The sequence below is a fragment of the Petromyzon marinus genome, chromosome 4 (assembly GCF_048934315.1).
Source record: "Petromyzon marinus isolate PM22_M1 ecotype Great Lakes invasive population chromosome 4, UKy_Petmar_22M1.pri1.0, whole genome shotgun sequence".
NCBI lineage: Eukaryota > Metazoa > Chordata > Hyperoartia > Petromyzontiformes > Petromyzontidae > Petromyzon > Petromyzon marinus.
In genome coordinates, this window is record NC_133670.1 from 13,484,190 (window position 1) to 13,511,160 (window position 26,971).

Consider the following 26,971-nt stretch of genomic DNA (forward strand, 5'->3'; position numbering starts at 1 on the left):
GACGGGCTTTGATTTGTATGGCAGAAAGAGTACTCGATGAAATTGAAGACCAAGAAGATGATGATGAGGCCAGTGCATATGTTCAAAACGTGATGTCTTTCATTGAAACAATACAGAAGAAAGACAAAGACAGCAAGGGAACAGGCCAAACACTGCCACCATCAAAACTATCTGCAGTTTTGGATGGTGAAATACAAGAGTCACAAGATGAATCCAGAAAAAAACTCTTGAGGAAAAGAAAACCTCAAGTGAAGGTGGAACAAAAACCACAGCAGCATTGGACCCCGTACTAATGGCCAGACTAGGAAATGTGCCGGAAGTCACAATACGGAGATAATTCAGGATCTGTGGGCAGATTGGTGAAAGATGGCAGAAAGACAAGTAATCTTACACCAATCTGATGCACCAGATCGACACAGGAACCTGTAAGGGCCATGCTGAGTCTGATATCATTGAGGCAGTAGTCAGAGAAATCAGTCCTGATCTAAATTTGAGGGATATGCTAGAAATAAAAACTGATTTGACTATTTACAAGTTAAAACACATTTAGAAGGGACACTATAGAGAATAAAGCATATTTGATCTCTATCAGACGTTGATGAACATCTCTCAGGAGCCAAGAGAAACTGCACAAAACATTTGGTTCTGAGCTATCGAATTAAAGGACAGACTATTATTTGCATCTAAAGGAAAAGGAGCTGATGACCAGTACAATCCAGATTTGGTGCGCAGAAAGTTACTGAGATCGATTGGCACAGGATTGCTGAGTGACCCTATAAAATTCCAAATAAAGCCCCATCTGGATGACATCACTGCCGCTGATGAGATACTGATTAAAAACGTCAATGAAGCAGCCAGCTTGGAACTTAAGAGACAATACAAGCTCAAGTTACCATTCTTGGATGTTTTAATAGAAAAGAGACCAGATGGCTCAATGGGACACTCTGTCTACAGGAAAGCCACCCATACGGATGCCTACATAAAACCTGACTCCCACCACCATCCATCCAAGAAGAATTCCCTCATTGAAACTCTACACCATCGAGCTCGATGTATTTCCGACCGTCATCACCTAATCAGTGAACTGGAACATGTACACCAAGCTCTCAAGATGAATGGATATTCAGATGACACAATCCATAAAGCTATCACCCCAATCGTTGGGAAAGAACCATCTGAGGAACCAATCAAAACCATCACCTTGCCATACATAGCAGGGGTCACTAAAATATTTCGAAAATCATGAGCAAACCTAAGATCCAGGTTCGATTTAACACAGTTCATAAAATGCATCATCTCATCCCATTTGTGAAGGATGTAATCCCTGATATGCAATACCCCGGCGTCTACAAACTAAAATGTGTCTGCGGCTGTAGTTACATTGGGGAAACTAAGTTACATGCCTCGGACCGTGTTCATAAACATAAGGCACATCTGAAACACGGTAGGACCAATACCTCGGCCGTGGCTGATCATTGTTTTAATGCGGTGGGCTTACACGAAATAGATTTTTCTAAGACGAAGGTACTTTGCAAGCCCACTGGCTATCAACAAAAATTCGTTAATGAAGCCATCCATATATATAGACACAGATACAATTTCAACTGAGAAGATGGGTACAAACTGAGCAATCATTGGAAGGACGTTATCGACCAGTTTCAATCATAATTGGCTATGATGTTCCCATCCTACCACCTTATGATGTTAGTTGTGCTTTATGCCGATTTCAAACCTTGCGCTTTCACAGTCACTTTGTGCACTGACCCCTTGGTTGCAGCTCTGTGATCTTCCATTAACATGCTAATCTCTATCATGGGACCTCCTTTGCCAGTACCAAACTATGAGAATAGGTTTTCCCCTTTTTTTCTGGCAACAAAACAGGTGTTAAGATGTTAAAACACCAAATTGAAACCTTTTACAAGGAATCATGTCTGCATTAACCACAATACTTGTGGTCAGAATGCAAACAAAAAACGTACTCTGATAATATGTGCATTGTCTTTGAAACTGATTGGTCCACACCAGAGACAGCTTTCTTTTGAGCCTAGTCTCAAAATGGTGTTAGACCAGAGGACGCCAAAAGGCGTCACACAGCACAAAGACAATGCCACTATCAGAGTAATGAGGGCTCGGGGTTGAGCATCTACATCATGGTTAATGCAGACATGATTCCTTGTAAAAGGTTTCAGTTTGGTGTTTTAACATCTTAACAGCGATACTCTTTGATTCTTTCGATAAAGTCACGTAGATAGGAAACTGATCACGACGCTTCGGTCGCAACACAAGTGACCGTCTTCAGGCTGTTGCGATCGAAACGTCGTGATCTATTTTATTTTATACCTACCACGTGACTTTACCGAAAGAACCAAAGAGTATGGATTCCTGCAGTCACAAAAGCTTCAAATCAAGATCTTAACACCTGTTTTGTTGCCAGAAAAAGGGGAAACCCTATTCTCAGGTGTATTATATGTTGTAAGAGACTCACAAAACTGTTCCTGTATGTATATTTAATACACGGTCAGCACTTTTAAAACATATCATCATTATTGTAGCCACAGTATCACATTTATTAAAGCAAGTAAATGACCAGGGTTCATGTAATAAAGTTTCGGGGATAAATGGAGCACGATCGTAGGTAAATTAGTTTTAATAAATCACTATGATCTCGTTAATAGTAGCTTTCAGTGGTGTCGTGTGAAAAACAATAATTGTCATATTCATTGTGAAAGTTCGCCTGGTCTTGATGCTGGTCCTCTCCATTACGTGTTGATTTCTGAAAACAAAATCAAACATCAGTAAATATTTACCCTCATATCTAAAGCTTTCCGTACCTGCTTATGAGACTCACGATCATGGTCTTATCTTCTCTGCACACTTCCTTTGGAAAAGTCTATACTTTTGCTTTTCAATTCGGTTGGCTACGTATGGTGCAAAAGCAGTTTTTTACATACCGACCATACTCTAACCACATCCGGCTTTATTTTTCACATTTCTCACCTTCGCAGTCATTGTTAGTGCGCAGATTTTTTTTTCCAGCAAATATCTGTTGGCAGCAGTACGGTCTGTGTGAATGTGATCCAGTACCTTGGGGTTAGCGTAGGCGGCATCGTTCCATGGGCTGCTCTTTATCATCATCTCTTGGTTGCCGATGCGTGGCGAGCTCGTGCCGGCGGTCGTCACCGGGGTATTGAGGTGAACCCTCGGGATGGGCTTTATTGGCCGCGCCATCTTACAAAAGCCACGAGTCACAGCCCGGGACAGACGAGTATCATTAGGTTTTTGGAAAAAACGAATGGCTATCGTGCTCAAAAAAATTGTCATTAAAACAATCAACAAGGAAGAAAAACTATTCAAAGGAAAATGTCCTCATTAAATGTATAAAGTGACAAAAGTTTTTGGCCTGAGAGGTCCGCAGGGTAAATGTTTTCTATGGGCAGTTCCGCTGCATGAGAGAACTTAGATGGCTTTTGTGCTAATCAGAGTTGCCCTGATTACTCTTCTCATGATGAGATGTGATAAGATATACGTTTTCACAATGTGACGGCTATCGCGTTTTCAGTTTTCCATTACTTTGGAATTGTATATCATAATTTCATTGTATTGTATTTGTTATTTACTGTACTTACAATACGAATAGAGATTTCTCGTTCGTCAAGTGGTCTCATTATACACATTAAAACACTTTTATTATAAGCCGAGCAAAGAGTTTTCATTGTAAGTCAATCAAACCTTTTTTATTTATTCTAACTTTAAACTAACTTGAGTGAAACGCCCAATTCAACACTGTACAGGGAATGCCCAATTGTCTGGGGAAATAAAAGGTAGGAGTGGCCTGGATAAAATATAAACATGGATACGGAAAAATATACGTCAATTAGGCAAAAAAGGTCATGTTTTCCTTACCCACGTGGAGTGTGGGTGAAGTCAGAGAATGTGCCGCCTGTGTGTATCGTTTGTAAGTAATCGGTTTACTTGTGGACACGTTTGAGTCACTAATCCCGCAGTGAGTGAGGAGCAGCTAATAATACAAAAATGGTGCTTTTGTACAATTTTTTTTCTTCTCATAAGCATGAATAAAATCAGCAACCCGGATAATCTTGCCCGCAGATAATTTAGAATCAATTGTGTTTCCTTATCCAATAATTTGTGACTGGGCTGACAACCGTCAACTAGTTGTGCTTGAGATCCCAGTGTAATTACGGTTGGCATGGCCTTGGGTAACCTGTCTGTCTACCGCCGTATAATTACAATAAAAATGCATGATATTGAGCAATAATCATACACAACGATAATAATGTGTAACACAGAATAAAATAATTGTATTATCACATGCACACTTACACAAGCTAAATGCCTCGGAAAAGAGAAACCATACCTCTTTAGCGTTCATCTGCAAAATAATTTCCCAACCTAAAGCGGCCTCAGGGGGGAAATTTGATTCGCACATTTTGTTGTCATTGAGCCCGAAAGAAGGCTGTCTGCTTTGGTCACCGCTGTGCTTCTTGTGCGAGCGTGTTCGACAACTAACAGCACAGGGGAGAGATCGGTGAGATGCATATCAGGTTACTTTCTGTTAACATGACAAAATCACAGCTTCCACAAGCAACTAGCATAGTACCCTTATTGTTAACAACATGCAGCATTATGTAATGAATGTGTTGAATCAACGGTCTAGTGGTTGGAGCACTTGCGCTATGAACTCGCCATTTAACCTGAGTTTGAATCCTGGGCATGGCTCACATCAGTGGCAAGTGATACCTGAACCAATTTTGGGTACCTCTCTTTCACCATCCCTCATTGACCTGTGTGGTGAAGCTTGGTCCAGCAACTCGCCATGACTGACATAGCCATAGGAAGGCATTCATCTAGTAGTAGTTAGCAACGGTATAACAATATTTTGTACGTTGTTGAAAATTAAAATGAGCAATAGTTGTATTTTACAAAATGTTATTTCGTCATATATACAGTATTGTACAGGGTGAGCAGGAAGTCGATGCTACCCATTTATTGCCTCTGAGGAGTAATACAGAAGTGACTTAAAGCTTTCGTGACTGCAGGAATTCATATTCTTTGCGTCTTTTGGTAAAGTCGCGTAGATAGGTTCAAAGAAAATAAAAAAACTACGACGTTTCGATCGCAACACAAGCGGTCTTCTTCAGGAAAAGGGGGGTTAGCTTGCAAAGGCAAACTATTTATAATGGTTTGAAATGGGCGTAGCCCAAATGCCAGCAGCCAATGTTAATGTAAGTGGTGGGCAGTCAACCCGACGGTGGTTGGTTTTCCACCAATCAAAGGGCTGCCAGGTGAAAATTAGCAAGTTAACGGGAGATTAGCATGTTGGCTGGCTATCAACAAAGATTCGTTCATGAAGCCATCCACATATATAGACACAGACAATTTCAACCGAGAAGAAGGGTACAAGCTGAGCAATCATCGGAAGGATGTAATCTCCCATTAACATGCTAATCTCCCATTAACATGCTAATTTTCACCTGGCAGCCCTTTGATTGGTGGAAAACGAACCACCGTCGGGTTGGCTGCCCACCACTTGCATTAACATTGGCTGCTGACATTTGGGCTACGCCCATTTCAAACCTTTATAAATAGTTTGCCCTTGGAAGCTAACCCCCCTTTTCCTGAAGACGACCGCTTGTGTTGCGATCGAAACGTCGTAGTTTTTGTTATTTTCTTTGAACCTATCTATGTGACTTTACCGAAAGACCCAAAGAATGTAATACAGAAGTGTTTAATACGGTGCTATAGAGATGTCTCACCCTGACCCTGTCGTCTATATGTACATCGTATATCAACAGTGTGTACTTTCTTTGTGTATTTAGTGGGGTATAGTGTAAACATGTGCAGTACATTACCATATTTCAAAACGCTGGTCAGTATGGGACAGTGAATTAGGTGGGGTCTAGGACCATTTAAGATATCACTCCCTACTATCGTTAGCCATGGCCCAGAATCAAACCAATATTTCCCACCTGTCCTGATTTCCCCAGGACCATTCTCTGAGGTTGCTGTGCTGGGAAATCTGTCTTCCCAAAACATAAAACATTAAAAGCCCCGTTTTTTCAGTTTTTCGTGTAGTTCCTCTCTTCCAGTATTTGTAAGATATTTTTTTTGTGCCCCATGATATGTCCTGGGGTTTTTTCAGAGCTGGGAAAAATGTAACTCGAGTCATTGGGTTTATATTGCAGCACTGACCACTGCAGCACTGCTCCACCCTGTGTGGTTATGAAAATACATTGAATGTGTGAATACTGATAATGCACTGCTCTTACCAGCAAACGATGCCTGTGATGCCCCCAATGAGTATGACTGCACCCAGGATTATGCTCAGTATCACCAAAATTAGCATATAAGCTACAATGACAGGAACACAACACATTTAACAAAATGAAATACAGTACATTTTATTAAAACGCTGAATTTAATCAAGCAACAATGTATTTTGTTTAGCTTCAAAAGTAAAAAATAAGTAATAATTTCTGTATAATTATTTTCAAGCTCGTATGTTGAGTTAAACGAAACGCGTTTCTGATGTGAAGCAATTGCCATTCAATGTATCGTTTGTGCCAGTGTTAAATGTAATTTGAATTGATGGTGCGATACTCACGGTCTTCACATGTTTTCCCGGAGTAGCCAAAAGGACAGCTGCATTCGAGCGCACACAACGTCCAGATGGTGATTGGTACAATGTCACTGATTCCTCAAGAAATTACAGCACGTGATTTTTAAATTGTCCTCAGAACAAATGTAGTCATTCATTCACAAAATTCAGTGAGACAGATAAAGCAATTCGCACAAGCATTTGGGAAAAAACAGTGCTTTCATTATTTCAATTGTCAGTCAATATACTTTAAATTAAAAGTTAAAAATGCTGCACTTATATTCTTAGCTCTTTCGGTAAAGTCACGTTGAAGGGAAACAATAAAATAATAAAATATATATAAAACAATAAAAATTCTCACGACGTTTCGACCATAACACAAACGGTCGTCATCAGATGTGTCGGTTTGCATTAATTTATTTATTTTTAAACGGTGTTTTTATTTATTTATAAAAAACGTCAGCGCCACGCGCAGCGATCTGACAGTTTATTTAGAAGGACTAGTCCATCTATGTTCTCAAAAGAGGAGGGGGGAGAAGAAAAATTAATGTATGCTGTCTGAAAGCCACCGTATGCGTGAACAATCAATTAAGACCTGAAATGGTTTATCAAATCTTTCCAATGAATGCTAAGCCAGAATCCATCTTCTCGGTTGAAATTGTCTCTGTGCTTGTATATGTGGATAGCCTCATGGACGAATCTCTCATGGTAGCCAGATGACTTACAAAGAACCTCTGTCTTGGAAAAGTCAATGTCATGTGAGCCTACTGAATTATAACAATGATCTGCCACGGCCGAGGTGTTGGTCCTACCGTGTTTAAGGTCTGCTTTGTGTTCACGAATGCGGTCCGAGACATGGCGTTTGGTTTCTCCAATGTAACTACTACCACAGAGGCAACTTAGTTTGTAGACACCAGGGTACTGTATGTCCGGAATCACATCTTTTACAGATGGAACCAGATCACGGATTGTATGTAATGTGTTGAAACGGACCTGGATCTTGTGTTTATTCAAGATTTTGGAGATCTTTTTTGTGATCCCCGCAATGTAGGGTAAAGTGATGGTTTTGAAAGGCTCCTCAAGAGGGTCCTTCTTCATGGTTTGAGTGATAGCTTTGCGGATTGTATAGTCGGAGTAACCATTAGCCTTAAGAGCTTGGTGTACGTGCTTGAGTTCACTGCCTATGTGTTCCTGGTCGGATATGCATTGGGCTCTATGGTACAGAGTCTTGATGAGAGAATTATTCTGTGATGGGTGGTGGTGGGAATCCGGTTTCAGATAAGCATCCGTATGGGTAGCTTTCCTGTAGACAGAGTGGCTCATTGAACCATCAGGTCTCTTTTTAATTAGGACATCCAAAAAAGGTAGCTTGCCATCTTTTTCGACTTCCATGATAAATCTGATGGCTGGGCGTATGGAATTGATGTGGTCGAACAATGGGTCTAGAGCAGGCCGGCCATGTGGCTAGATGACAAAAGTGTCATCCACGTACCTCTTCCATAAGGTTGGGCGCAGAGTGGCAGTCTGGATGGCGTCAGTCTCAAATTTCTCCATGAAAATGTTAGCTATAACCGGAGATAGGGGGAAGCCCATTGGGGTGCCCTCAGTTTGTTTGTAGAAAGTTCCATTCCAAGTGAAGTATGTATTGTTTAAACAGTGTCTCACCAGGGGGGGTACCTCAGTGTTTAGTCCTTGATGAACCAAGTCTTCAATGAGTGCCATGGTGTCAGGTACAGGAACCTTGGTGAATAAGGAAACTAGATAAAGACTGACAAGCAGGTCGTCTGGGGACAGTGAAATACCTTTGATTGTCGATACCAGGTGAGTAGAATTTTGTACCACAGAGGTGGTTTTTCCAGTGAAAGGACGCAGGATTTCAGCCAAAAAAAAAACGAGCCAGTTTGTAGGTGGGGGAGTTGATAGTAGAGACGATGGGACGAAGGGGTGTATCTACTTTATGTATTTTTGGTAAGCCGTATAATCTTGGTGGCCTGGCAGCAGAAGGTTTCAACGAAAACTGTTTAGATTGATCAATTAATGCGGTTGAATCAGAAAATATTTTGTTGGTTTGTGTGACGAGGCTGTTGGTAGGATCTCTTTTTATTTTTGTATAACTGCCATCATCGAGTAATTCTTTAATTTTGTTGTTGTATTCTATTTTATCCATGATGACAGTAGCATTGCCCTGTCAGCTGAGAGGACTACAATGTCATCCCTCTTTTTGAATTTATATAATTCAAAACGCTCATCTTTGCTGAGGTTGCTAGCTGGCATCTTAGCGTTTTTGAGGGTTGCAGTGATTTCAGATCTTGCTACGTCTGCAGCGATGTGACCCAGGCCCCTGAGAGCAACGTCTACTTGGGCAATTATATCATTAACTGGTATGTGTTTAGGTGTGACTGCAAAGTTTAGACCTTTAGCTAAAACGGATTTCAGACCATCGGAAATAGAACTGTTACTGCGATTAATTACGACTTTGTTAACGTCTAACTTTTTGGTGTGTGGGTCCGGTCTTTTGTTGAAGAGGAGGTTAAATTTGGAAATCAGGTTGTCCTTACATTTGGTCGACATAGTAGCAGCTGAAGAGGCAGTCATATTGTCTACATGTTCCCAATCCGATGTGGACATTGTTGCCATCAATGATAAGTGTGATTTGTAGAGTATCTTGTCTAACTGATCTAGTTCGGTGCGTATAAGTCTGATTTTTTTTTGAGATAAGAGCTAAGCTAGTTTTCAAAAGAATTAGTTTCGCATTAGAAGAAGTTACAGCAGCAGAGGTCAGTGTAAATGCGATTGGTATTACCCCAGAGTCGCGGCATCTCTTCAGAAAGGTGAGAGACTCGATCAGCTGAGCCTTCTTATCCCGGAGTTTGTTGAAGGATCTTAAAGTTATGTGGAAACCCTCCCCGTAGAGGCGGTTAAATTTTGATTTAAAGCTTTCGTGACTGCAGTAATTCATATTCTTAGCTCTTTCGGTAAAGTCACGTTGAAGGGAAACAATAAAGTAATAAAATATATATAAAACAATAAAATTCTCACGACGTTTCGACCATAACACAAACGGTCGTCATCAGATGTGTCGGTTTGCATTAATTTATTTATTTTTAAACGGTGTTTTTATTTATTTATGAAAAAACGTCAGCGCCACGCGCAGCGATTTGACAGTTTATTTAGAAGGACTAGTCCATCTATGTTCTCAAAAGAGGAGGGGGGAGAAGAAAAATTAATGTATGCTGTCTGAAAGCCACCGTAAGCGTGAACAATCAATTAAGACCTGAAATGGTTTATCATATCTTTCCAATGATTGCTAAGCCATAATCCATCTTCTCGGTTGAAATTGTCTATGTGCTTGCATATGTGGATAGCCTCATGAACGAATCTCTCATGGTAGCCGGATGGCTTACATGAGAGATTCGTTTACGGTGGCTTTCAGACAGCATACATTAATTTTTCTTCTCCACCCTCCTCTTTTGAGAACATAGATGGACTAGTCCTTCTAAATAAACTGTCAAATCGCTGCGCGTGGCGCTGACGTTTTTTATAAATAAATAAAAACACCGTTTAAAAATAAATAAATTAATGCAAACCGACACATCTGATGACGACCGTTTGTGTTATGGTCGAAACGTCGTGAGAATTTTTATTGTTTTATATATATTTTATTATTTTATTGTTTCCCTTCAACGTGACTTTACCGAAAGAGCTAAGAATATGAATTACTGCAGTCACGAAAGCTTTAAATCAAAATTTTACCGCCCCTACGGGGAGGGTTTCCACATAACTTTAAGATCCTTCAACAAACTCCGGGATAAGAAGGCTCAGCTGATCGAGTCTCTCACCTTTCTGAAGAGATGCCGCGACTCTGGGGTAATACCAATCGCATTTACACTGACCTCTGCTGCTGTAACTTCTTCTAATGCGAAACGAATTCTTTTCAAAACTAGCTTAGCTCGTATCTCAGAAAAAATCAGACTTATACGCACCGAACTAGATCAGTTAGACAAGACACTCTACAAATCACACTTATCATTGACGGCAACAATGTCCACATCGGATTGGGAACATGTAGACAATATGACTGCCTCTTCAGCTGCTACTATGTCGACCAAATGTAAGGACAACCTGATTTCCAAATTTAACCTCCTCTTCAACAAAAGACCGGACCCACACACCAAAAAGTTAGACGTTTACAAAGTCGTAATTAATCGCAGTAACAGTTCAATTTCCGATGGTCTGAATTCCGTTTTAGCTAAAGGTCTAAACTTTGCAGTCACACCTAAACACATACCAGTTAATGATATAATTGCCCAAGTAGACGTTGCTCTCAGGGGCCTGGGTCACATCGCTGCAGACGTAGCAAGATCTGAAATCGCTGCAACCCTCAAAAACGCTAAGATGCCAGCTAGCAACCTCAGCAAAGATGAGCGTTTTGAATTATATAAATTCAAAAAGAGGGATGACATTGTAGTCCTCTCAGCTGACAAGGGCAATGCTACTGTCATCATGGATAAAATAGAATACAACAACAAAATTAAAGAATTACTCGACGATGGTAGTTATACAAAAATAAAAAGAGATCCTACCAAGAGCCTCGTCACACAAACCAACAAAATATTTTCTGATTCAACCGCATTAATTGATCAATCTAAACAGTTTTCGTTGAAACCTTCTGCTGCCAGGCCACCAAGATTATACGGCTTACCAAAAATACATAAAGTAGATATACCCTTTCGTCCCATCGTCTCTACTATCAACTCCCCCACCTACAAACTGGCTCGTTTTTTTTTGGCTGAAATCCTGCGTCCTTTCACTGGAAAAACCACCTCTGCGGTACAAAATTCTACTCACCTGGTATCGACAATCAAGGGTATTTCCTTGTCCCCAGACGACCTGCTTGTCAGTTTTGATGTAGTTTCCTTATTCACCAAGGTTCCTGTACCTGACACCATCGCAATCATTGAAGACTTGGTTCATCAAGGACTAAACACTGAGGTTCCCCACCTGGTGAGACACTGTTTAACTAATACATACTTCACTTGGAATGGAACTTCTACAAACAAACTGAGGGCACCCCAATGGGCTCCCCCTTATCTCCGGTTATAGCTAACATTTTCATGGAGAAATTTGAGACTGACGCCATCCAGACTGCCACTCTGCGCCTAACCTTATGGAAGAGGTACGTGGATGACACTTTTGTCATCTGGCCACATGGCCGGTCTGCTCTAGACCAATTCTTCGACCACATCAATTCCATACACCCAGCCATCAGATTTACTATGGAAGTCGAAAAAGATGGCAAGCTACATTTTTTGGATGTCCTAATAAAAAAGAGACCTGATGGTTCAATGAGCCACTCTGTCTACAGGAAAGCTACCCATACGGATGCTTATCTGAAACCGGATTCCCACCACCACCCATCACAGAATAATTCTCTCATCAAGACTCTGTACCATAGAGCCCAATGCATATCCGACCAGGAACACATAGGCAGTGAACTCAAGCACGTACACCAAGCTCTTAAGGCTAATGGTTACTCCGACTATACAATCCGCAAAGCTATCACTCAAACCATGAAGAAGGACCCTCTTGAGGAGCCTTTCAAAACCATCACTTTACCCTACATTGCGGGGATCACAAAAAAGATCTCCAAAATCTTGAATAAACACAAGATCCAGGTCCGTTTCAACACATTACATAAAATCCGTGATCTGGTTCCATCTGTAAAAGATGTGATTCCGGACATACAGTACCCTGGTGTCTACAAACTAAGTTGCCTCTGTGGTAGTAGTTACATTGGAGAAACCAAACTCCATGTCTCGGACCGCATTCGTGAACACAAAGCAGACCTTAAACACGGTAGGACCAACACCTCGGCCGTGGCAGATCATTGTTATCATTCAGTAGGCTTACATGACATTGACTTTTCCAAGACAGAGGTTCTTTGTAAGTCATCTGGCTACCATGAGAGATTCGTTCATGAGGCTATCCACATATACAAGCACAGAGACAATTTCAACTGAGAAGATGGATTCTGGCTTAGCAATCATTGGAAAGATTTGATAAACCATTTCAGGTCTTAATTTATTGTTCACGCTTACGGTGGCTTTCAGACAGCATACATTAATTTTTCGTCTCCCCCCTCCTCTTTTGAGAACATAGATGGACTAGTCCTTTTAAATAAACAGCCAAATCGCTGCGCGTGGCGCTGACGTTTTTTATAAACAAATAAATACACCGTTTAAAAATAAATAAATTAATGCGAACCGACACACCTGATGACGACCGTTTGTGTTATGGTCGAAACGTCGTGAGAATTTTTATTGTTTTATATATTTTTTATTATTTTATTGTTTCCCTTCAACGTGACTTTACCGAAAGAGCTAAGAATATGAATTACTGCAGTCACGAAAGCTTTAAATCAAAATTTATGCTGCACTTACTTTCCACATATTCCATTTATGACTGCCACAGGACAAACTAAGAGAAATAAACAAATGGGGTTATTGGTATAGAGTGGAGAGACATATACCACAGGTATAAATCGTCAGTGTATTTAAAATGCTGTAAAATAATATTTAGCAAATGAATGCAATACCTGAGCATGAATAATCGGTAGAGACATGTTTCCCTAGTTCGTAAAGGCACTGGCAGTTTGCCAGACCTTCTTCATTTGAGCACGACGCTGTAGTTGAATTGCATACACCGACTTCGCACGGTGACATTTCTGTTAAAAACATTTGAAAACATTTTTGAATGGGAAACGTTGTCTCACGGAGCCACAAGAGTGCACTCAAAATTGATGTTTTGAAATTCCACACAAATTTAACTCAACGGTGGACGTAATGCTCCATGAATAAACAAGTGCAATAAACTTTATAAAGTACTTACTTTTGCTCGAAGTCGTCACGTTTAGTCCATTACAAACATTGTTACACTCTTGTAATGTTTGGATTAGTTGCCTGTTGACACACTCTTCTGTAGTTTTAGAGTTTAGGTCAAAACGGTTTATAAAATCTACATTGATTCCTTCCTGGCTGTTGAGGACAAATACAATCGTGGAAGAGATCATTAGAAATGCGTGTGTACAATATAGGGGGTGCACACGTGTATTGTAAATGTGACATTACATGGGTGTGGAAATGGATGCATTAGATCTTGGTTACTCTGATAATGTTAAGTATTCTAGTTGTATTCATGATACTGGAATTCTCACCTCCGTACTTGGGATTTGTAATTGCGACTGTCAATTCTGTTCCCAAATATTTTGAAAATGGTTACCGGAGTGCTTTCATATGGACTGCAAACAAAACGGGGTTAATGGTGAGTGCATTTCCATCAACTTTATTAGGGTTATGAGTATTATCAGATACAATAACTTTCTTTAAAAAAACATGGTGGCTTTTCACACGCGATGTCTTCATCTGTAACTGCCACATCATCGTACTGCAACTATGAAATCCGGCGACTTGAGTTAAGTTTCAGATATAAATCTAACTTGAGTTAGATTATATTTTGAATCTAACTTGAGTTAGATTTATATCTGAACCGGTGAAAAGGAGCTGGAAGAATTTGTATGCACTACACGTAATAGTACACATGTCCGGTCCGAGAGCTAATATTCTTTATCATCATCATCTATGATCAACCTTCGCTATCTCTCGCAGTCCTACGTTGCAAAAATCCATCTACCACCTACACACAAGCTGATTTCACCGCTCCATCTCCTGAATGTATACCCTCTCGAATGTGTTCCACCGTTTGGCTGCCACCACAATTATTCTCCACCAGCAGCCATCGTGCAACTCTGTTGTTTTGATAATTTTTCAGTTTTTGTTCTATTGTATTCGCTAAGACCATGTCATAGCTCCTAGTGCTAATGGATTAAACGTTGTTTCTTTAGGCGCAGTAAATATGTTAGTTTTCATGGTAAATTTCAGCTTTCCTAAAGTATCATAAACCTGCTGCTGTTCATCCCTTTATTTCTTCATTTTTACTCTAAACAACTTACAATAGCTGCCCTAAGTATATATGTTTGCTGTGTTTTCCAGTTGTGTCTCTCCGACAGATGATACCTCGAGTTGTTTTGCGAAGTTGAAACGTAACCTTTATTTTGCTCATAAGTAGCCCAAATTTGCAACAGACCCTGTCACCGTGCAACATTGCTCGGTTGCAACCATTGGACCAACGTTGGCTAATTATTTCACGTTTACTGAGTATGTAAGGGACCGTCCACAAATGACGTCTCGCGAATTTGGGCGATTTTTAACCCCCCCCCCCCCTTCGTCACACAGCGTCACAAAAAGTCAGACCCCCCCCCCTTCAAATATGACGTCAAAAAGCTCTGCCCCCCCCCAAATATAAACATGCTTCAAATCGCTTTAAACTATTGTCATTGTAGTGCGTATTTAATGTGGCGCTGCACTCTGATGTTGTAGGAGAAAACATTGATTAAAAAGTCTATTTAATTAAGTAGAACGTGTTGTCTATATTTATTTAAAGTTGCGCATTCTGATGTGACGTCACATTTCTCAACCCCCCCCCCCCTCGTCACACATCGTCACAAATGTTTGAACCCCCCCCCCCCTAGGTGCGTGACGTCATTTATGGACGGCCCCTAATCTAGGAAAAGTTATGCACTTCGACGTGGAATTCTATAGGCATTAACCCCGCCAGCGAGAGCACTATGGGCATGCTGTGCTGCCATAACGACAGGTTTCATGTGTTGACATTTTAGAGTCTCACATAAGAGTTGCTTTATGTGCGGATTTAGCACTGTCGAATGTAATTGAGTCGACACAAATAGTGCGTGTGTAATGCCCGGATGTCTACGTACGTTATCCGGATGACCTCGGATCCTCGATAGGTTTCGTTTTGATAAAACGTTGAATTGAGCTGCAGTATACAATAAGAATGTTATTTCTGGGTTGTAACTTAATGCCCAACATTGTAGAGTGACAAGGTGTATATATAATCGCCCGAATTGTTGGTGTTAAGATGTACTGTAGCAACATGTGTTTTTCTGCACACGATAAAATATGACGCGATTCAGTTTTGGTCATGGTGGCCTCTACTATCTACCAGGAGTGCCTCCACTCCGGGACATGTAGGGCACTACAGTTTTGTAAATATTATTGTTGCAGCTTACAAAATGAATATTATATTGCAGTAAATGTGTTTCACAGTGCAGAGTATTGTTGCAGTTACTTGCCAGTTCAAGGACTGGGATTGCGACTTCTTGGAAAGCAGCCGATGACGTATCTTCCATATCATCGTCGAATTCCAAATCTATTTTCCAAGCATAATTGAATACTTTTGCTACACAATTACAAAGAGAGGAAATATTTTAAAGGCAACATATTTGTTTTTCTTCCAAACAATGAGAATGGTTTGCTTGTGCAGTATATCTGGAATTCACATCACGTTAAAAAACAGTTGTGACCATTGCCATCTCACACATAACTTAAGAGCATTCGTACATATACCATACACACTGGCCGACACGATAACATAACACGAGGGCATTGATGGAATTAAATTGTCTTATGATATTGCCCATAAGAGCTTGAGTGGCCAACACGACGATTCAAGTGGCACTGGTAGATGCAAATGTATACTACACTCAAGAAACGGCTTTGAGTTTGTGGATCACAATGTGCTTTGTGTTGTGCCGGTCTCGTTTTTTTTTATTTAAACCAAGATTGACCAATTCTTACCTTGTGCACATTCATGGTTCTCTTCGTCTTGGTAATATCCCACAAAACATTTACAGACAAAGGGTCTCACAGTTGTAATACATTCGGCATATTTTGGGCAAGTTCTGCATACGTCTACAGCTGTAAAACACAATGGTAAGAACACACGTACGATTAAAATCTTGAATCAAAGTTTTGGTTTAATGTTCCCAATGGAATCTGTTCAAACATTACAAAACTCATAAAACATTTACGGTTGCATCGCACCTATTCCCATCATCGATCATGCAGTGCATTGTTGGCCAAATTTAATTTGCACTAGCGTTACTTGCACACCTCAACACGGATTTGCCATTCGTGGCTTCATTTGCCAGTGGTCACACAATAACCCTTGTGCTTTGATCTGTGATACCAAATGTGTATATTTCAAAATACTGTATAACCAAGCCTCTTTGGTTAATTTGTGACACTTTGTAAAACACTCGCGCTTTTTATTACGGTTGGAATTCGGGCAATGGATTTAGAATGGAATTGGCAATAAAGATCTGAAAATGCGAACATAACAGGTCCCTGCAGAGTGGGCTGGTAGGACACGTCTCTGCGCTGTCTATTGCTGATTTTACACCCAACAGCACGATATTTCACTTCGTAATGAAAGGGGACGGACGGACGGACACATTAAATTGCAGGCTGGTACACTCAGTTTATCTATTGCAGGCTGGTACACTCAGTTTACAACTTCGTTCCTACCAGTAAGAGGAATGCTATAGATAGGCAAGGGTAAGTCAAATTCAGTTTGTCTTTGTGGTATAAACAGGTCCCTGCAGGGTGGGCTGGTAGGACAAGTCTCTGCGCTGTCTATTGCTGATTTTACACCCAACAGCACGAGATTTCACTTCGTTAAAGTATTGAAAGGGGACGGACGGACACATTAATCTATTGCAGGCTGGTACACTCAGTTTACAACTTCGTTCCTACCAGTATAATTTCGAATGTATAAATTGTATTTACTGTGCAGTGTACAGCATACCATACACAGGCTATGAACGCCACTGATTGGTGTGGCAGGATACGCAATCATTTAGGTCAGTGGTTCTCAACTTTTTGCTTTGTAGTATGTCCCCTACAAATTCGATGAACTGTTCACACACGCCTACTAGCCCTATCAACTGTGTGCCTACCCCTACACAACATATGAGTTGTACCTGCTTAGATGCCAGATTTTTTCTGAAATTATATAATTAAATTTTGGTGGATTGTGTTCGTACTTAAGTACCACGAAAACATTTCATTAACGGGTATTAGAGTAACTTCATTTAAAATAACTAAATATCTGGATTCATATATGATCCTTATGGCGGTACTCCGGGGTACCAGATAATATAAAATGGCCGAGGCAATTAAATTTTGTTTCTGAGACACTTTTTTTTCCAGGGGTGTTACTTAACTCCGTGACTGGGGTACCAATCAATCCGAAATCGGTGCTACTCCGCGATGGCGAAACGCAGCGAGGACGATTGCGCTGAAACCCTGAACGCTCGCGGTACGCACCGTGGTGGTGCATCGTGTACAGCTCGTCGAGATGAGTCGATTGCCGCATCGCCGATCATCAACAGACTAAAAATGACTGCATCACGGACATTATGTGAGAGCCGGGGTACTATGGTACCCCGAGGCACCCCCATAAGGTTCATATATACTTTTGTAACGTTGATAAAAGATTAAAATCAACATTTACGGTTTATCCCGAGTCCCTTACGAACACCAGGCTGACTACAGGTGGGAACCCACGAATTTAGGTGAGTAACAATGCGTTTGTATACATGAACACTGATTAAACATATTTCAGACTCTCTCAGACAATAACATGTATTTTGCTAGGTGAACACAATGTGTTTGCTTGAGTTATTTGGAAAGAATTTGCCATTACTGGATGAAAAAAAGAAATACGCTGAACTTTAAATGTGCATTTATTACCTGTAGTGTTGGGTGAAGGAGTTATTGCAGTTGTCTCTCTTGCGGTGGATGATTGTTCTGCTGTGGTTGATCCTGTGGTGGTTGATTGTTCTGGTGGGGATGATCCTGTGGTGGTTGATTGTTCTGGTGGGGATGATCCTGCGGTTGTTGATTGTTCTGGTGGGGATGATCCTGTGGTGGTTGATTGTTCTGGTGGGGATGATCCTGTGGTTGTTGATTGTTCTCCTGTGGTTGATCCTGCGGTTGTTGATTGTTCTGGTGTGGTTGATCTTGCGTTGGTTGATTGTTCTGATGTGGTTGATCCTGCGGTAGCTGATTGTTCTGTTGAGGTTTGTCTATAAGTGGTTGATTGTTCTGTTGTAGTTGATCCTGCGGTGGTTGATTGTTCTGTTGTACTTGATCCTGTGGTGGTTGATTGTTCTAGTGTGGTTGATCCTGCAGTGGTTGATTGTTCTGGTGTGGTTATTCCTGCAGTGGTTGATTGTTCTGATGTGGTTGATCCTGAGGTGGTTGCTTGTTCTTTTGTGGTTGGTCTGGCGGTGGTTGATAGTTCTGATGTGGTTGATCCTGTGGTGGTTGATTGATGTGGTGTGGTTGATCCTGCAGTGGTTGATTGTTCCGGTGTGATTGATCCTGTGGTGGTTGATTGTTCTGCTGTGGTTGATCCTGCGGTGGTTGATTGTTCTGCTGTGGTTGATCCTGCGGTGGATGATTGTTCTAGTGTGGTTATTTGTGCAGTGGTTGATTGTTCCGCTGTTGTTGGGCCTGCAGTGGTTGATTGTTCTGGTGTGGTTGATCCTGTGGTGGTCGATTGTTCTGGTGTGGTTGATCCTGTGGTGGTTGATTGTCCTGGTGTGGTTGATCCTGCGGTGGTTGATTGTTCTGGTGTGGGTGATCCTGTGGTGGTTGATTGTTCTGGTGTGGTTGATCCTGCGGTGGTTGATTGTTCTGGTGTGGTTGATCCTGTGGTGGTTGATTGTTCTGGTGTGGGTGATCCTGTGGTGGTTGATTGTTCTGGTGTGGTTGATCCTGCGGTTGTTGATTGTTCTAGTGTGGTTGATCCTGTGGTGGTTGATTGTTCTGGTGTGGGTGATCCTGTGGTGGTTGATCCTGCGGTGGTTGATTGTTTTGGTGTGGTTGATCCTGGGGTGGTTGATTGTTCTGGTGTGGTTGATCCTGCGGTAGTTGGTTGTTCTGGTGTGGTTGATCCTGTGGTGGTTGATGGTTCTGGTGTCGTTGATCCTGCGGTAGTTGGTTGTTCTGGTGTGGTTGATCCTGTGGTGGTTGATTGTTCTGGTGTTGTTGAGCCTGTCGTGGTTGATTGTTCTGTTGTGGTTGATCCTGTGGTGGTTGATTGTTCTGGTGTTGTTGATCCTACGGTGGTTGATTGTTCTGGTGTTGTTGATCCTGTCGTGGTTGATTGTTCTGGTGTGGTTGATCCTGCGGTGGTTGATTGTTCTGGTGTGGTTGATCCTGTGGTGGTTGATTGTTCTGGTGTCGTTGATCTTGCAGTGGTTGATTGTTCTGTTGTGGTTGATCCTACGGTGGTTGATTGTTCTGGTGTTGTTGATCCTGTCGTGGTTGATTGTTCTGGTGTTGTTGATCCTGTCGTGGTTGATTGTTCTGTTGTTGATCCTGTCGTGGTTGATTGTTCTGGTGTGGTTGATCCTGCGGTGGTTGCTTGTTCCGGTGTGGTTGATGCTGTGGTAGTTGGTTGTTCTGGTGTCGTTGATCTTGCAGTGGTTGATTGTTCTGTTGTGGTTGATCCTGCGGTGGTTGATTGTTCTGGTGTCGTTGATCTTGTGGTGGTTGATTGTTCTGTTGTGGTTGATCCTGCAGTGGTTGATTGTTTTGCTGTGGTTGATCCTGTGGTGGTTGATTGTTCTCGTGTTGTTGATCCTGTCGTGGTTGATTGTTCTGTTGTGGTTGATCCTGTGGTGGTTGATTGTTCTGGTGTGGTTGATCCTGTGGTGGTTGATTGTTCTGGTTTGGTTGGTCTTGTGATGGTTGATTGTTCAGGTGTTGTTGATCCTGTCGTGGTTGATTGTTCTGGTGTTGTTGATCCTGTCGTGGTTGATTGTTCTGTTATTGTTGATCCTGCCATGGTTGATTGTTCTGGTGTTGTTGATGCTGTCGTGGTTGATTGTGCTGGTGTTGTTGATCCTGTCGTGGTTGATTGTTCTGGTGTTGTTGATCCTGTCGTGGTTGATTGTTCTGGTGTTGTTGATCCTAGGGTGGTTGATTGTTCTGGTGTTGTTGATCCTGCAGTGGTTGATTGTTCTGTTGTGGTTGATCCTGCGGTGGTTGATTGTTCTGGTGTCGTTGATACTGCGGTGGTTGATTCTTCTGTTGTGGTTGATCCTGCGGTAGGTGGTTGTTCTGGTGTCGTTGATCCTGCGGTGGTTGATTGTTCTGTTGTGGTTGATCCTGCAGTGGTTGATTGTTCTGGTGTCGTTGATCCTGCGGTGGTTGATTGTTCTGTTGTGGTTGATCCTGCGGTGGTTGATTGTTTTGGTGTGGTTGGTGTTGTTGTGGTTGATTGTTCTGGTGTTGTTGATCCTGTGGTGGTTGATTGTTCTGGTGTTGTTGATCCTGCGGTGGTTGATTGTTCTGGTGTTGTTGATCCTGTCGTGGTTGATTGTTCTGGTGTTGTTGATCCTGTCGTGGTTGATTGTTCTGGTGTTGTTGATTCTGTCGTGGTTGATTGTTCTGGTGTTTTTGATCCTGTCGTAGTTGATTGTTCTGGTGTGGTTGATCCTGCGGTGGTTGATTGTTCTGGTGTGGTTGATTCTATGGTGGTTGATTGTTCTGTTGTGGTTGATCCTTTGGTGGTTGATTGTTCTGGTGTTGTTGATCCTGTCGTGGTTGATTGTTCTGGTGTGGTTGATCCTGTGGTGGTTGATTGTTCTGGTGTTGTTGATCCTGTGGTGGTTGATTGTTCTGGTGTGGTTGATCCTGTGGTGGTTGATTGTTCTGGTGTGGTTGATCCTGCCATGGTTGATTGTTCTGGTGTGGTTGGTCTTGTGGTGGTTGATTGTTCTGGTGTTGTTGATCCTGTCGTGGTTGATTGTTCTGTTGTGGTTGATCCTGTGGTGGTTGATTGTTCTGGTGTTGTTGATCCTACGGTGGTTGATTGTTCTGGTGTTGTTGATCCTGTCGTGGTTGATTGTTCTGGTGTTGTTGATCCTGTCGTGGTTGATTGTTCTGGTGTTGTTGATCCTGTCGTGGTTGATTGTTCTGGTGTTGTTGATCCTGTCGTGGTTGATTGTTCTGGTGTTGTTGATCCTACGGAGGTTGATTGTTCTGGTGTTGTTGATCCTGTTGTGGTTGATTGTTCTGGTGTTGTTGATCCTGTCGTAGTTGATTGTTCTGGTGTTGTTGATCCTGTCGTCGTTGATGGTTCTGTTGTTGTTGATCCTGTAGTGGTTGATTGTTTTGGTGTGGTTGATCCTCCGGTGGTTGGTTGTTCTGGTGTGGTTGTTCCTGCGGTAGTTGGTTGTTCTGGTGTTGTTGATCCTGCAGTGGTTGATTGTTCTGTTGTGGTTGATCCTGCGGTGGTTGATTGTTTTGGTGTGGTTGATCCTGCCATGGTTGATTGTTCTGGTGTCGTTGATCCTGCGGTGGTTGATTGTTCTGGTGTGGTTGATTCTATGGTGGTTGATTGTTCTGTTGTGGTTGATCCTTTGGTGGTTGATTGTTCTGGTGTTGTTGATCCTGTCGTGGTTGATTGTTCTGGTGTGGTTGATCCTGTGGTGGTTGATTGTTCTGGTGTTGTTGATCCTGTGGTGGTTGATTGTTCTGGTGTGGTTGATCCTGTGGTGGTTGATTGTTCTGGTGTGGTTGATCCTGCCATGGTTGATTGTTCTGGTGTGGTTGGTCTTGTGGTGGTTGATTGTTCTGGTGTTGTTGATCCTGTCGTGGTTGATTGTTCTGTTGTGGTTGATCCTGTGGTGGTTGATTGTTCTGGTGTTGTTGATCCTACGGTGGTTGATTGTTCTGGTGTTGTTGATCCTGTCGTGGTTGATTGTTCTGGTGTTGTTGATCCTGTCGTGGTTGATTGTTCTGGTGTTGTTGATCCTGTCGTGGTTGATTGTTCTGGTGTTGTTGATCCTGTCGTGGTTGATTGTTCTGGTGTGGTTGCTCCTGTCGCGGTTGATTGTTTTGGTGTTGTTAATCCTGTCGTGGTTGATTGTTCTGGTGTTGTTGATCCTGTCGTGGTTGATTGTTCTGGTGTTGTTGATCCTGTCGTGGTTGATTGTTCTGGTGTGGTTGATCCTGTGGTGGTTGATTGTTCTGTTGTGGTTGATCCTGTGGTGGTTGATTGTTCTGGTGTGGTTGGTCTTGTGGTGGTTGATTGTTCTGGTGTTGTTGATCCTGTCGTCCTTGATTGTTCTGGTGTTGTTGATCCTGCGGTGGTTGATTGTTCTGGTGTTGTTGATCCTGTCGTGGTTGATTGTTCTGGTGTTGTTGATCCTGTCGTGATTGATTGTTCTGGTGTTGTTGATCCTGTCGTCGTTGATTGTTCTGGTGTTGTTGATCCTGCGGTGGTTGATTGTTCTGGTGTTGTTGATCCTGTCGTGGTTGAGTGTTCTGGTGTTGTTGATCCTGTCGTGGTTGATTGTTCTGGTGTTGTTGATCCTGTCGTGGTTGATTGTTCTGGTGTTGTTGATCCTGTCGTCGTTGATTGTTCTGGTGTTGTTGATCCTGTCGTGGTTGATTGTTCTGGTGTGGTTGATCCTGTGGTGGTTGATTGTTCTGTTGTGGTTGATCCTGTGGTGGTTGATTGTTCTGCTGTTGTTGATCCTGTCGTGGTTGATTGTTCTGGTGTGGTTGATCCTGTGGTGGTTGATTGTTCTGTTGTGGTTGACCCTGTGGTGGTTGATTGTTCTGGTGTGGTTGATCCTGTGGTGGTTGATTGTTCTGGTGTGGTTGATCCTGCCATGGTTGATTGTTCTGGTGTGGTTGGTCTTGTGGTGGTTGATTGTTCTGGTGTTGTTGATCTTGTCCTGGTTGATTGTTCTGTTGTGGTTGATCCTGTGGTGGTTGATTGTTCTGGTGTTGTTGATCCTACGGTGGTTGATTGTTCTGGTGTGGTTGATCCTGTCGCGGTTGATTGTTTTGGTGTTGTTGATCCTGTCGTGGTTGATTGTTCTGGTGTTGTTGATTCTGTCGTGGTTGATTGTTCTGGTGTTTTTGATCCTGTCGTAGTTGATTGTTCTGGTGTGGTTGATCCTGCGGTGGTTGATTGTTCTGGTGTGGTTGATTCTATGGTGGTTGATTGTTCTGTTGTGGTTGATCCTTTGGTGGTTGATTGTTCTGGTGTTGTTGATCCTGTCGTGGTTGATTGTTCTGGTGTGGTTGATCCTGTGGTGGTTGATTGTTCTGGTGTTGTTGATCCTGTGGTGGTTGATTGTTCTGGTGTGGTTGATCCTGTGGTGGTTGATTGTTCTGGTGTGGTTGATCCTGCCATGGTTGATTGTTCTGGTGTGGTTGGTCTTGTGGTGGTTGATTGTTCTGGTGTTGTTGATCCTGTCGTGGTTGATTGTTCTGTTGTGGTTGATCCTGTGGTGGTTGATTGTTCTGGTGTTGTTGATCCTACGGTGGTTGATTGTTCTGGTGTTGTTGATCCTGTCGTGGTTGATTGTTCTGGTGTTGTTGATCCTGTCGTGGTTGATTGTTCTGGTGTTGTTGATCCTGTCGTGGTTGATTGTTCTGGTGTTGTTGATCCTGTCGTGGTTGATTGTTCTGGTGTGGTTGCTCCTGTTGCGGTTGATTGTTTTGGTGTTGTTAATCCTGTCGTGGTTGATTGTTCTGGTGTTGTTGATCCTGTCGTGGTTGATTGTTCTGGTGTTGTTGATCCTGTCGTGGTTGATTGTTCTGGTGTGGTTGATCCTGTGGTGGTTGATTGTTCTGGTGTGGTTGGTCTTGTGGTGGTTGATTGTTCTGGTGTTGTTGATCCTGTCGTCGTTGATTGTTCTGGTGTTGTTGATCCTGCGGTGGTTGATTGTTCTGGTGTTGTTGATCCTGTCGTGGTTGATTGTTCTGGTGTTGTTGATCCTGTCGTGATTGATTGTTCTGGTGTTGTTGATCCTGTCGTCGTTGATTGTTCTGGTGTTGTTGATCCTGCGGTGGTTGATTGTTCTGGTGTTGTTGATCCTGTCGTGGTTGAGTGTTCTGGTGTTGTTGATCCTGTCGTGGTTGATTGTTCTGGTGTTGTTGATCCTGTCGTGGTTGATTGTTCTGGTGTTGTTGATCCTGTCGTCGTTGATTGTTCTGGTGTTGTTGATCCTGTCGTCGTTGATTGTTCTGGTGTGGTTGATCCTGTGGTGGTTGATTGTTCTGTTGTGGTTGATCCTGTGGTGGTTGATTGTTCTGCTGTTGTTGATCCTGTCGTGGTTGATTGTTCTGGTGTGGTTGATCCTGTGGTGGTTGATTGTTCTGTTGTGGTTGACCCTGTGGTGGTTGATTGTTCTGGTGTGGTTGATCCTGTGGTGGTTGATTGTTCTGGTGTGGTTGATCCTGCCATGGTTGATTGTTCTGGTGTGGTTGGTCTTGTGGTGGTTGATTGTTCTGGTGTTGTTGATCTTGTCCTGGTTGATTGTTCTGTTGTGGTTGATCCTGTGGTGGTTGATTGTTCTGGTGTTGTTGATCCTACGGTGGTTGATTGTTCTGGTGTGGTTGATCCTGTCGCGGTTGATTGTTTTGGTGTTGTTGATCCTGTCGTGGTTGATTGTTCTGGTGTTGTTGATCCTGTCGTGGTTGATTGTTCTGGTGTTTTTGATCCTGTCGTAGTTGATTGTTCTGGTGTGGTTGATCCTTTGGTGGTTGATTGTTCTGGTGTGGTTAATCCTGTGGTGGTTGATTGTTCTGGTGTTGTTGATTCTTTGGTGGTTGATTGTTCTGTTGTGGTTGATCCTGTGGTGGTTGATTGTTCTGGTGTGGTTGATCCTGTGGTGGTTGATTGTTCTGGTGTGGTTGATCCTGCCGTGGTTGATTGTTCTGGTGTTGTTGATCCTGTCGTGGTTGACTGTTCTGTTGTGGTTGGTATTGCGGTGGTTGATTCACTCTTTGTGGTTGACCCTGTGATAGGTGAACTGCTTGTGTCTCCTCTTCCGGTAGATATTCCTAGATTTAATTCACGCACACATACAGCCCATATGTAAATATACTGCTGGATGAGGGCCCTCTCCATTCCATGCAGATGGGTGGATTACATCGCCATACTTAACCGCGCTGTTGAGTGCGTTTTGGTAAAGGTGGTGAACATAGGCTTGGCTGTATAACAGGACACTACAACAATGGATTTTCCGTACATGCCCGTGCTGGTCTGCCACGTAGCTCCACAGTCTGTTCTGTTATGGGGTGGTCACCCATGCAAACACTATCCATGCTGAATCTTTTTTTTGCTTCTGAGATTTGACAATATTTTGCTAAATTATTCTGGGAGATTTGGTCTTAGGCTTTCGATTTGATTCAGTTGACCTTTTTTACTTGCTCATCGCACTTTACAAGATACTTCTCTAGGTAAAAAAGTAATATTTCAAACACTTGGCCCTTCCCCGTACCTCTGATTTAGCGCTGTTGGCTACATACGGTGCGACATAAGTTACAAATTTAGTGCTCACATAGAGGAATACTATTTGCACTCATCATCTTCCAATATATAAACACTTCACACAATTGTTACATTGGAATACAGCTACTGAAACCCCTATTTTTGTTTTCATGAAATGCAGCAATTTAACGATCGACGTTTTGAAATGTAACTCCATATTAAGACTATGATGGCAATTTTTTTATGGATTCAGTTTTGTGACTTAAATTGTGTTCTAAATTGACATTAGCATTTAGTAACTTGTCAGTTTACCAATGTTTTGCAAATGCTGTTTCAACGAACCCTACTCGGGAATACAATAAGACAATGTTATACAGTTTTAATAATGATAATAATGTCCTTTATTTATCCAGAATAGCCTCACTGAGTCACACAACTCTTCCAGGAGGGTCCTACGCACGAGAGAGGAAAACACTAAAAGTTCCGCACAATATGAATGATAGGAATATCAATTTGCAGAGTGTGTCTCACCTGAACTGAATATAAGAAGCGTCGAGAAGACGAGACGAAAAGCTCCAGTGTGCCCCACCATGCTGTTTGATGTTCTTTCCTTCACGCTTTACACTGCTTAATGAACTAAAATGTACAATAGTGCAAAACATGTATCTGCAGCGGAACAATCTTATTGGTTCAGTGACAGCGCAAGCTTTTCTACGTGTTGGTGGCGTCAGTGCCTTTGATGTTTTTTTTTATAGTGTGCATGAATGGCATAGAGACACATACCATTCTTGGCAGGATTTACACATTATGCAACCACTCTATTACGTTACTTATTAATATGTTGGTCATGTATTTTGGTGATTTTGGCTTCATATTTTTTATTGTTTTTTTTTATATTGCTTTTGAAAGGGTGTGTAGCCCCTGCAATTACTTGCTCACGTTACTGGTGGCTTAATGGCCTCCACGAGATGGAGCTTTAGAGAGGGTGATTTCCTGGTGAGATGATGTAGAAAATGTGGCAGTACCCACACTTTACTCCACCACACGTGAGCTGTCGATCGACTAAATGGTGGCTATGCCCGTTAATCTGCTGGGTGGACAGAGTTAAGAAACGTGTCTATTGTTTCAACC

General features: G+C 42.2%; 1 protein-coding gene across 1 annotated transcript; it reads right to left on the minus strand.

Annotated features, from left to right (window-relative positions):
• LOC116938670 (uncharacterized) lies at positions 1-20,342 on the minus strand. Its single transcript, XM_032946113.2, has 12 exons — positions 18,286-20,342; positions 16,330-16,449; positions 15,450-15,931; positions 13,830-13,913; positions 13,505-13,650; positions 13,212-13,340; positions 13,057-13,093; positions 6,623-6,660; positions 6,288-6,369; positions 4,376-4,523; positions 3,085-3,228; positions 1-2,773 (listed from the first exon to the last, which is right to left on the minus strand). Exons 6-12 carry the CDS (start codon positions 13,336-13,338, stop codon positions 2,669-2,671), a joined length of 681 nt encoding a protein of 226 aa, XP_032802004.1. The 5' UTR covers positions 13,339-13,340; positions 13,505-13,650; positions 13,830-13,913; positions 15,450-15,931; positions 16,330-16,449; positions 18,286-20,342; the 3' UTR covers positions 1-2,668.
• Positions 20,343-26,971: the final 6,629 nt, after the last annotated feature.

Excerpts from the sequence above, each read along its gene's own strand:
- LOC116938670 (XM_032946113.2), bottom strand. The coding sequence starts at position 13,338 with ATGTCACCGTGCGAAGTCGGTGTATGCAATTCAACTACAGCGTCGTGC. Across the intron at positions 13,094-13,211 it reads TACCGATTATTCATGCTCAG|TTTGTCCTGTGGCAGTCATA; the intron begins GTATTGCATTCA and ends TATTTCTCTTAG. Across the intron at positions 3,229-4,375 it reads TGCAGATGAACGCTAAAGAG|ATGGCGCGGCCAATAAAGCC; the intron begins GTATGGTTTCTC and ends GGCTTTTGTAAG.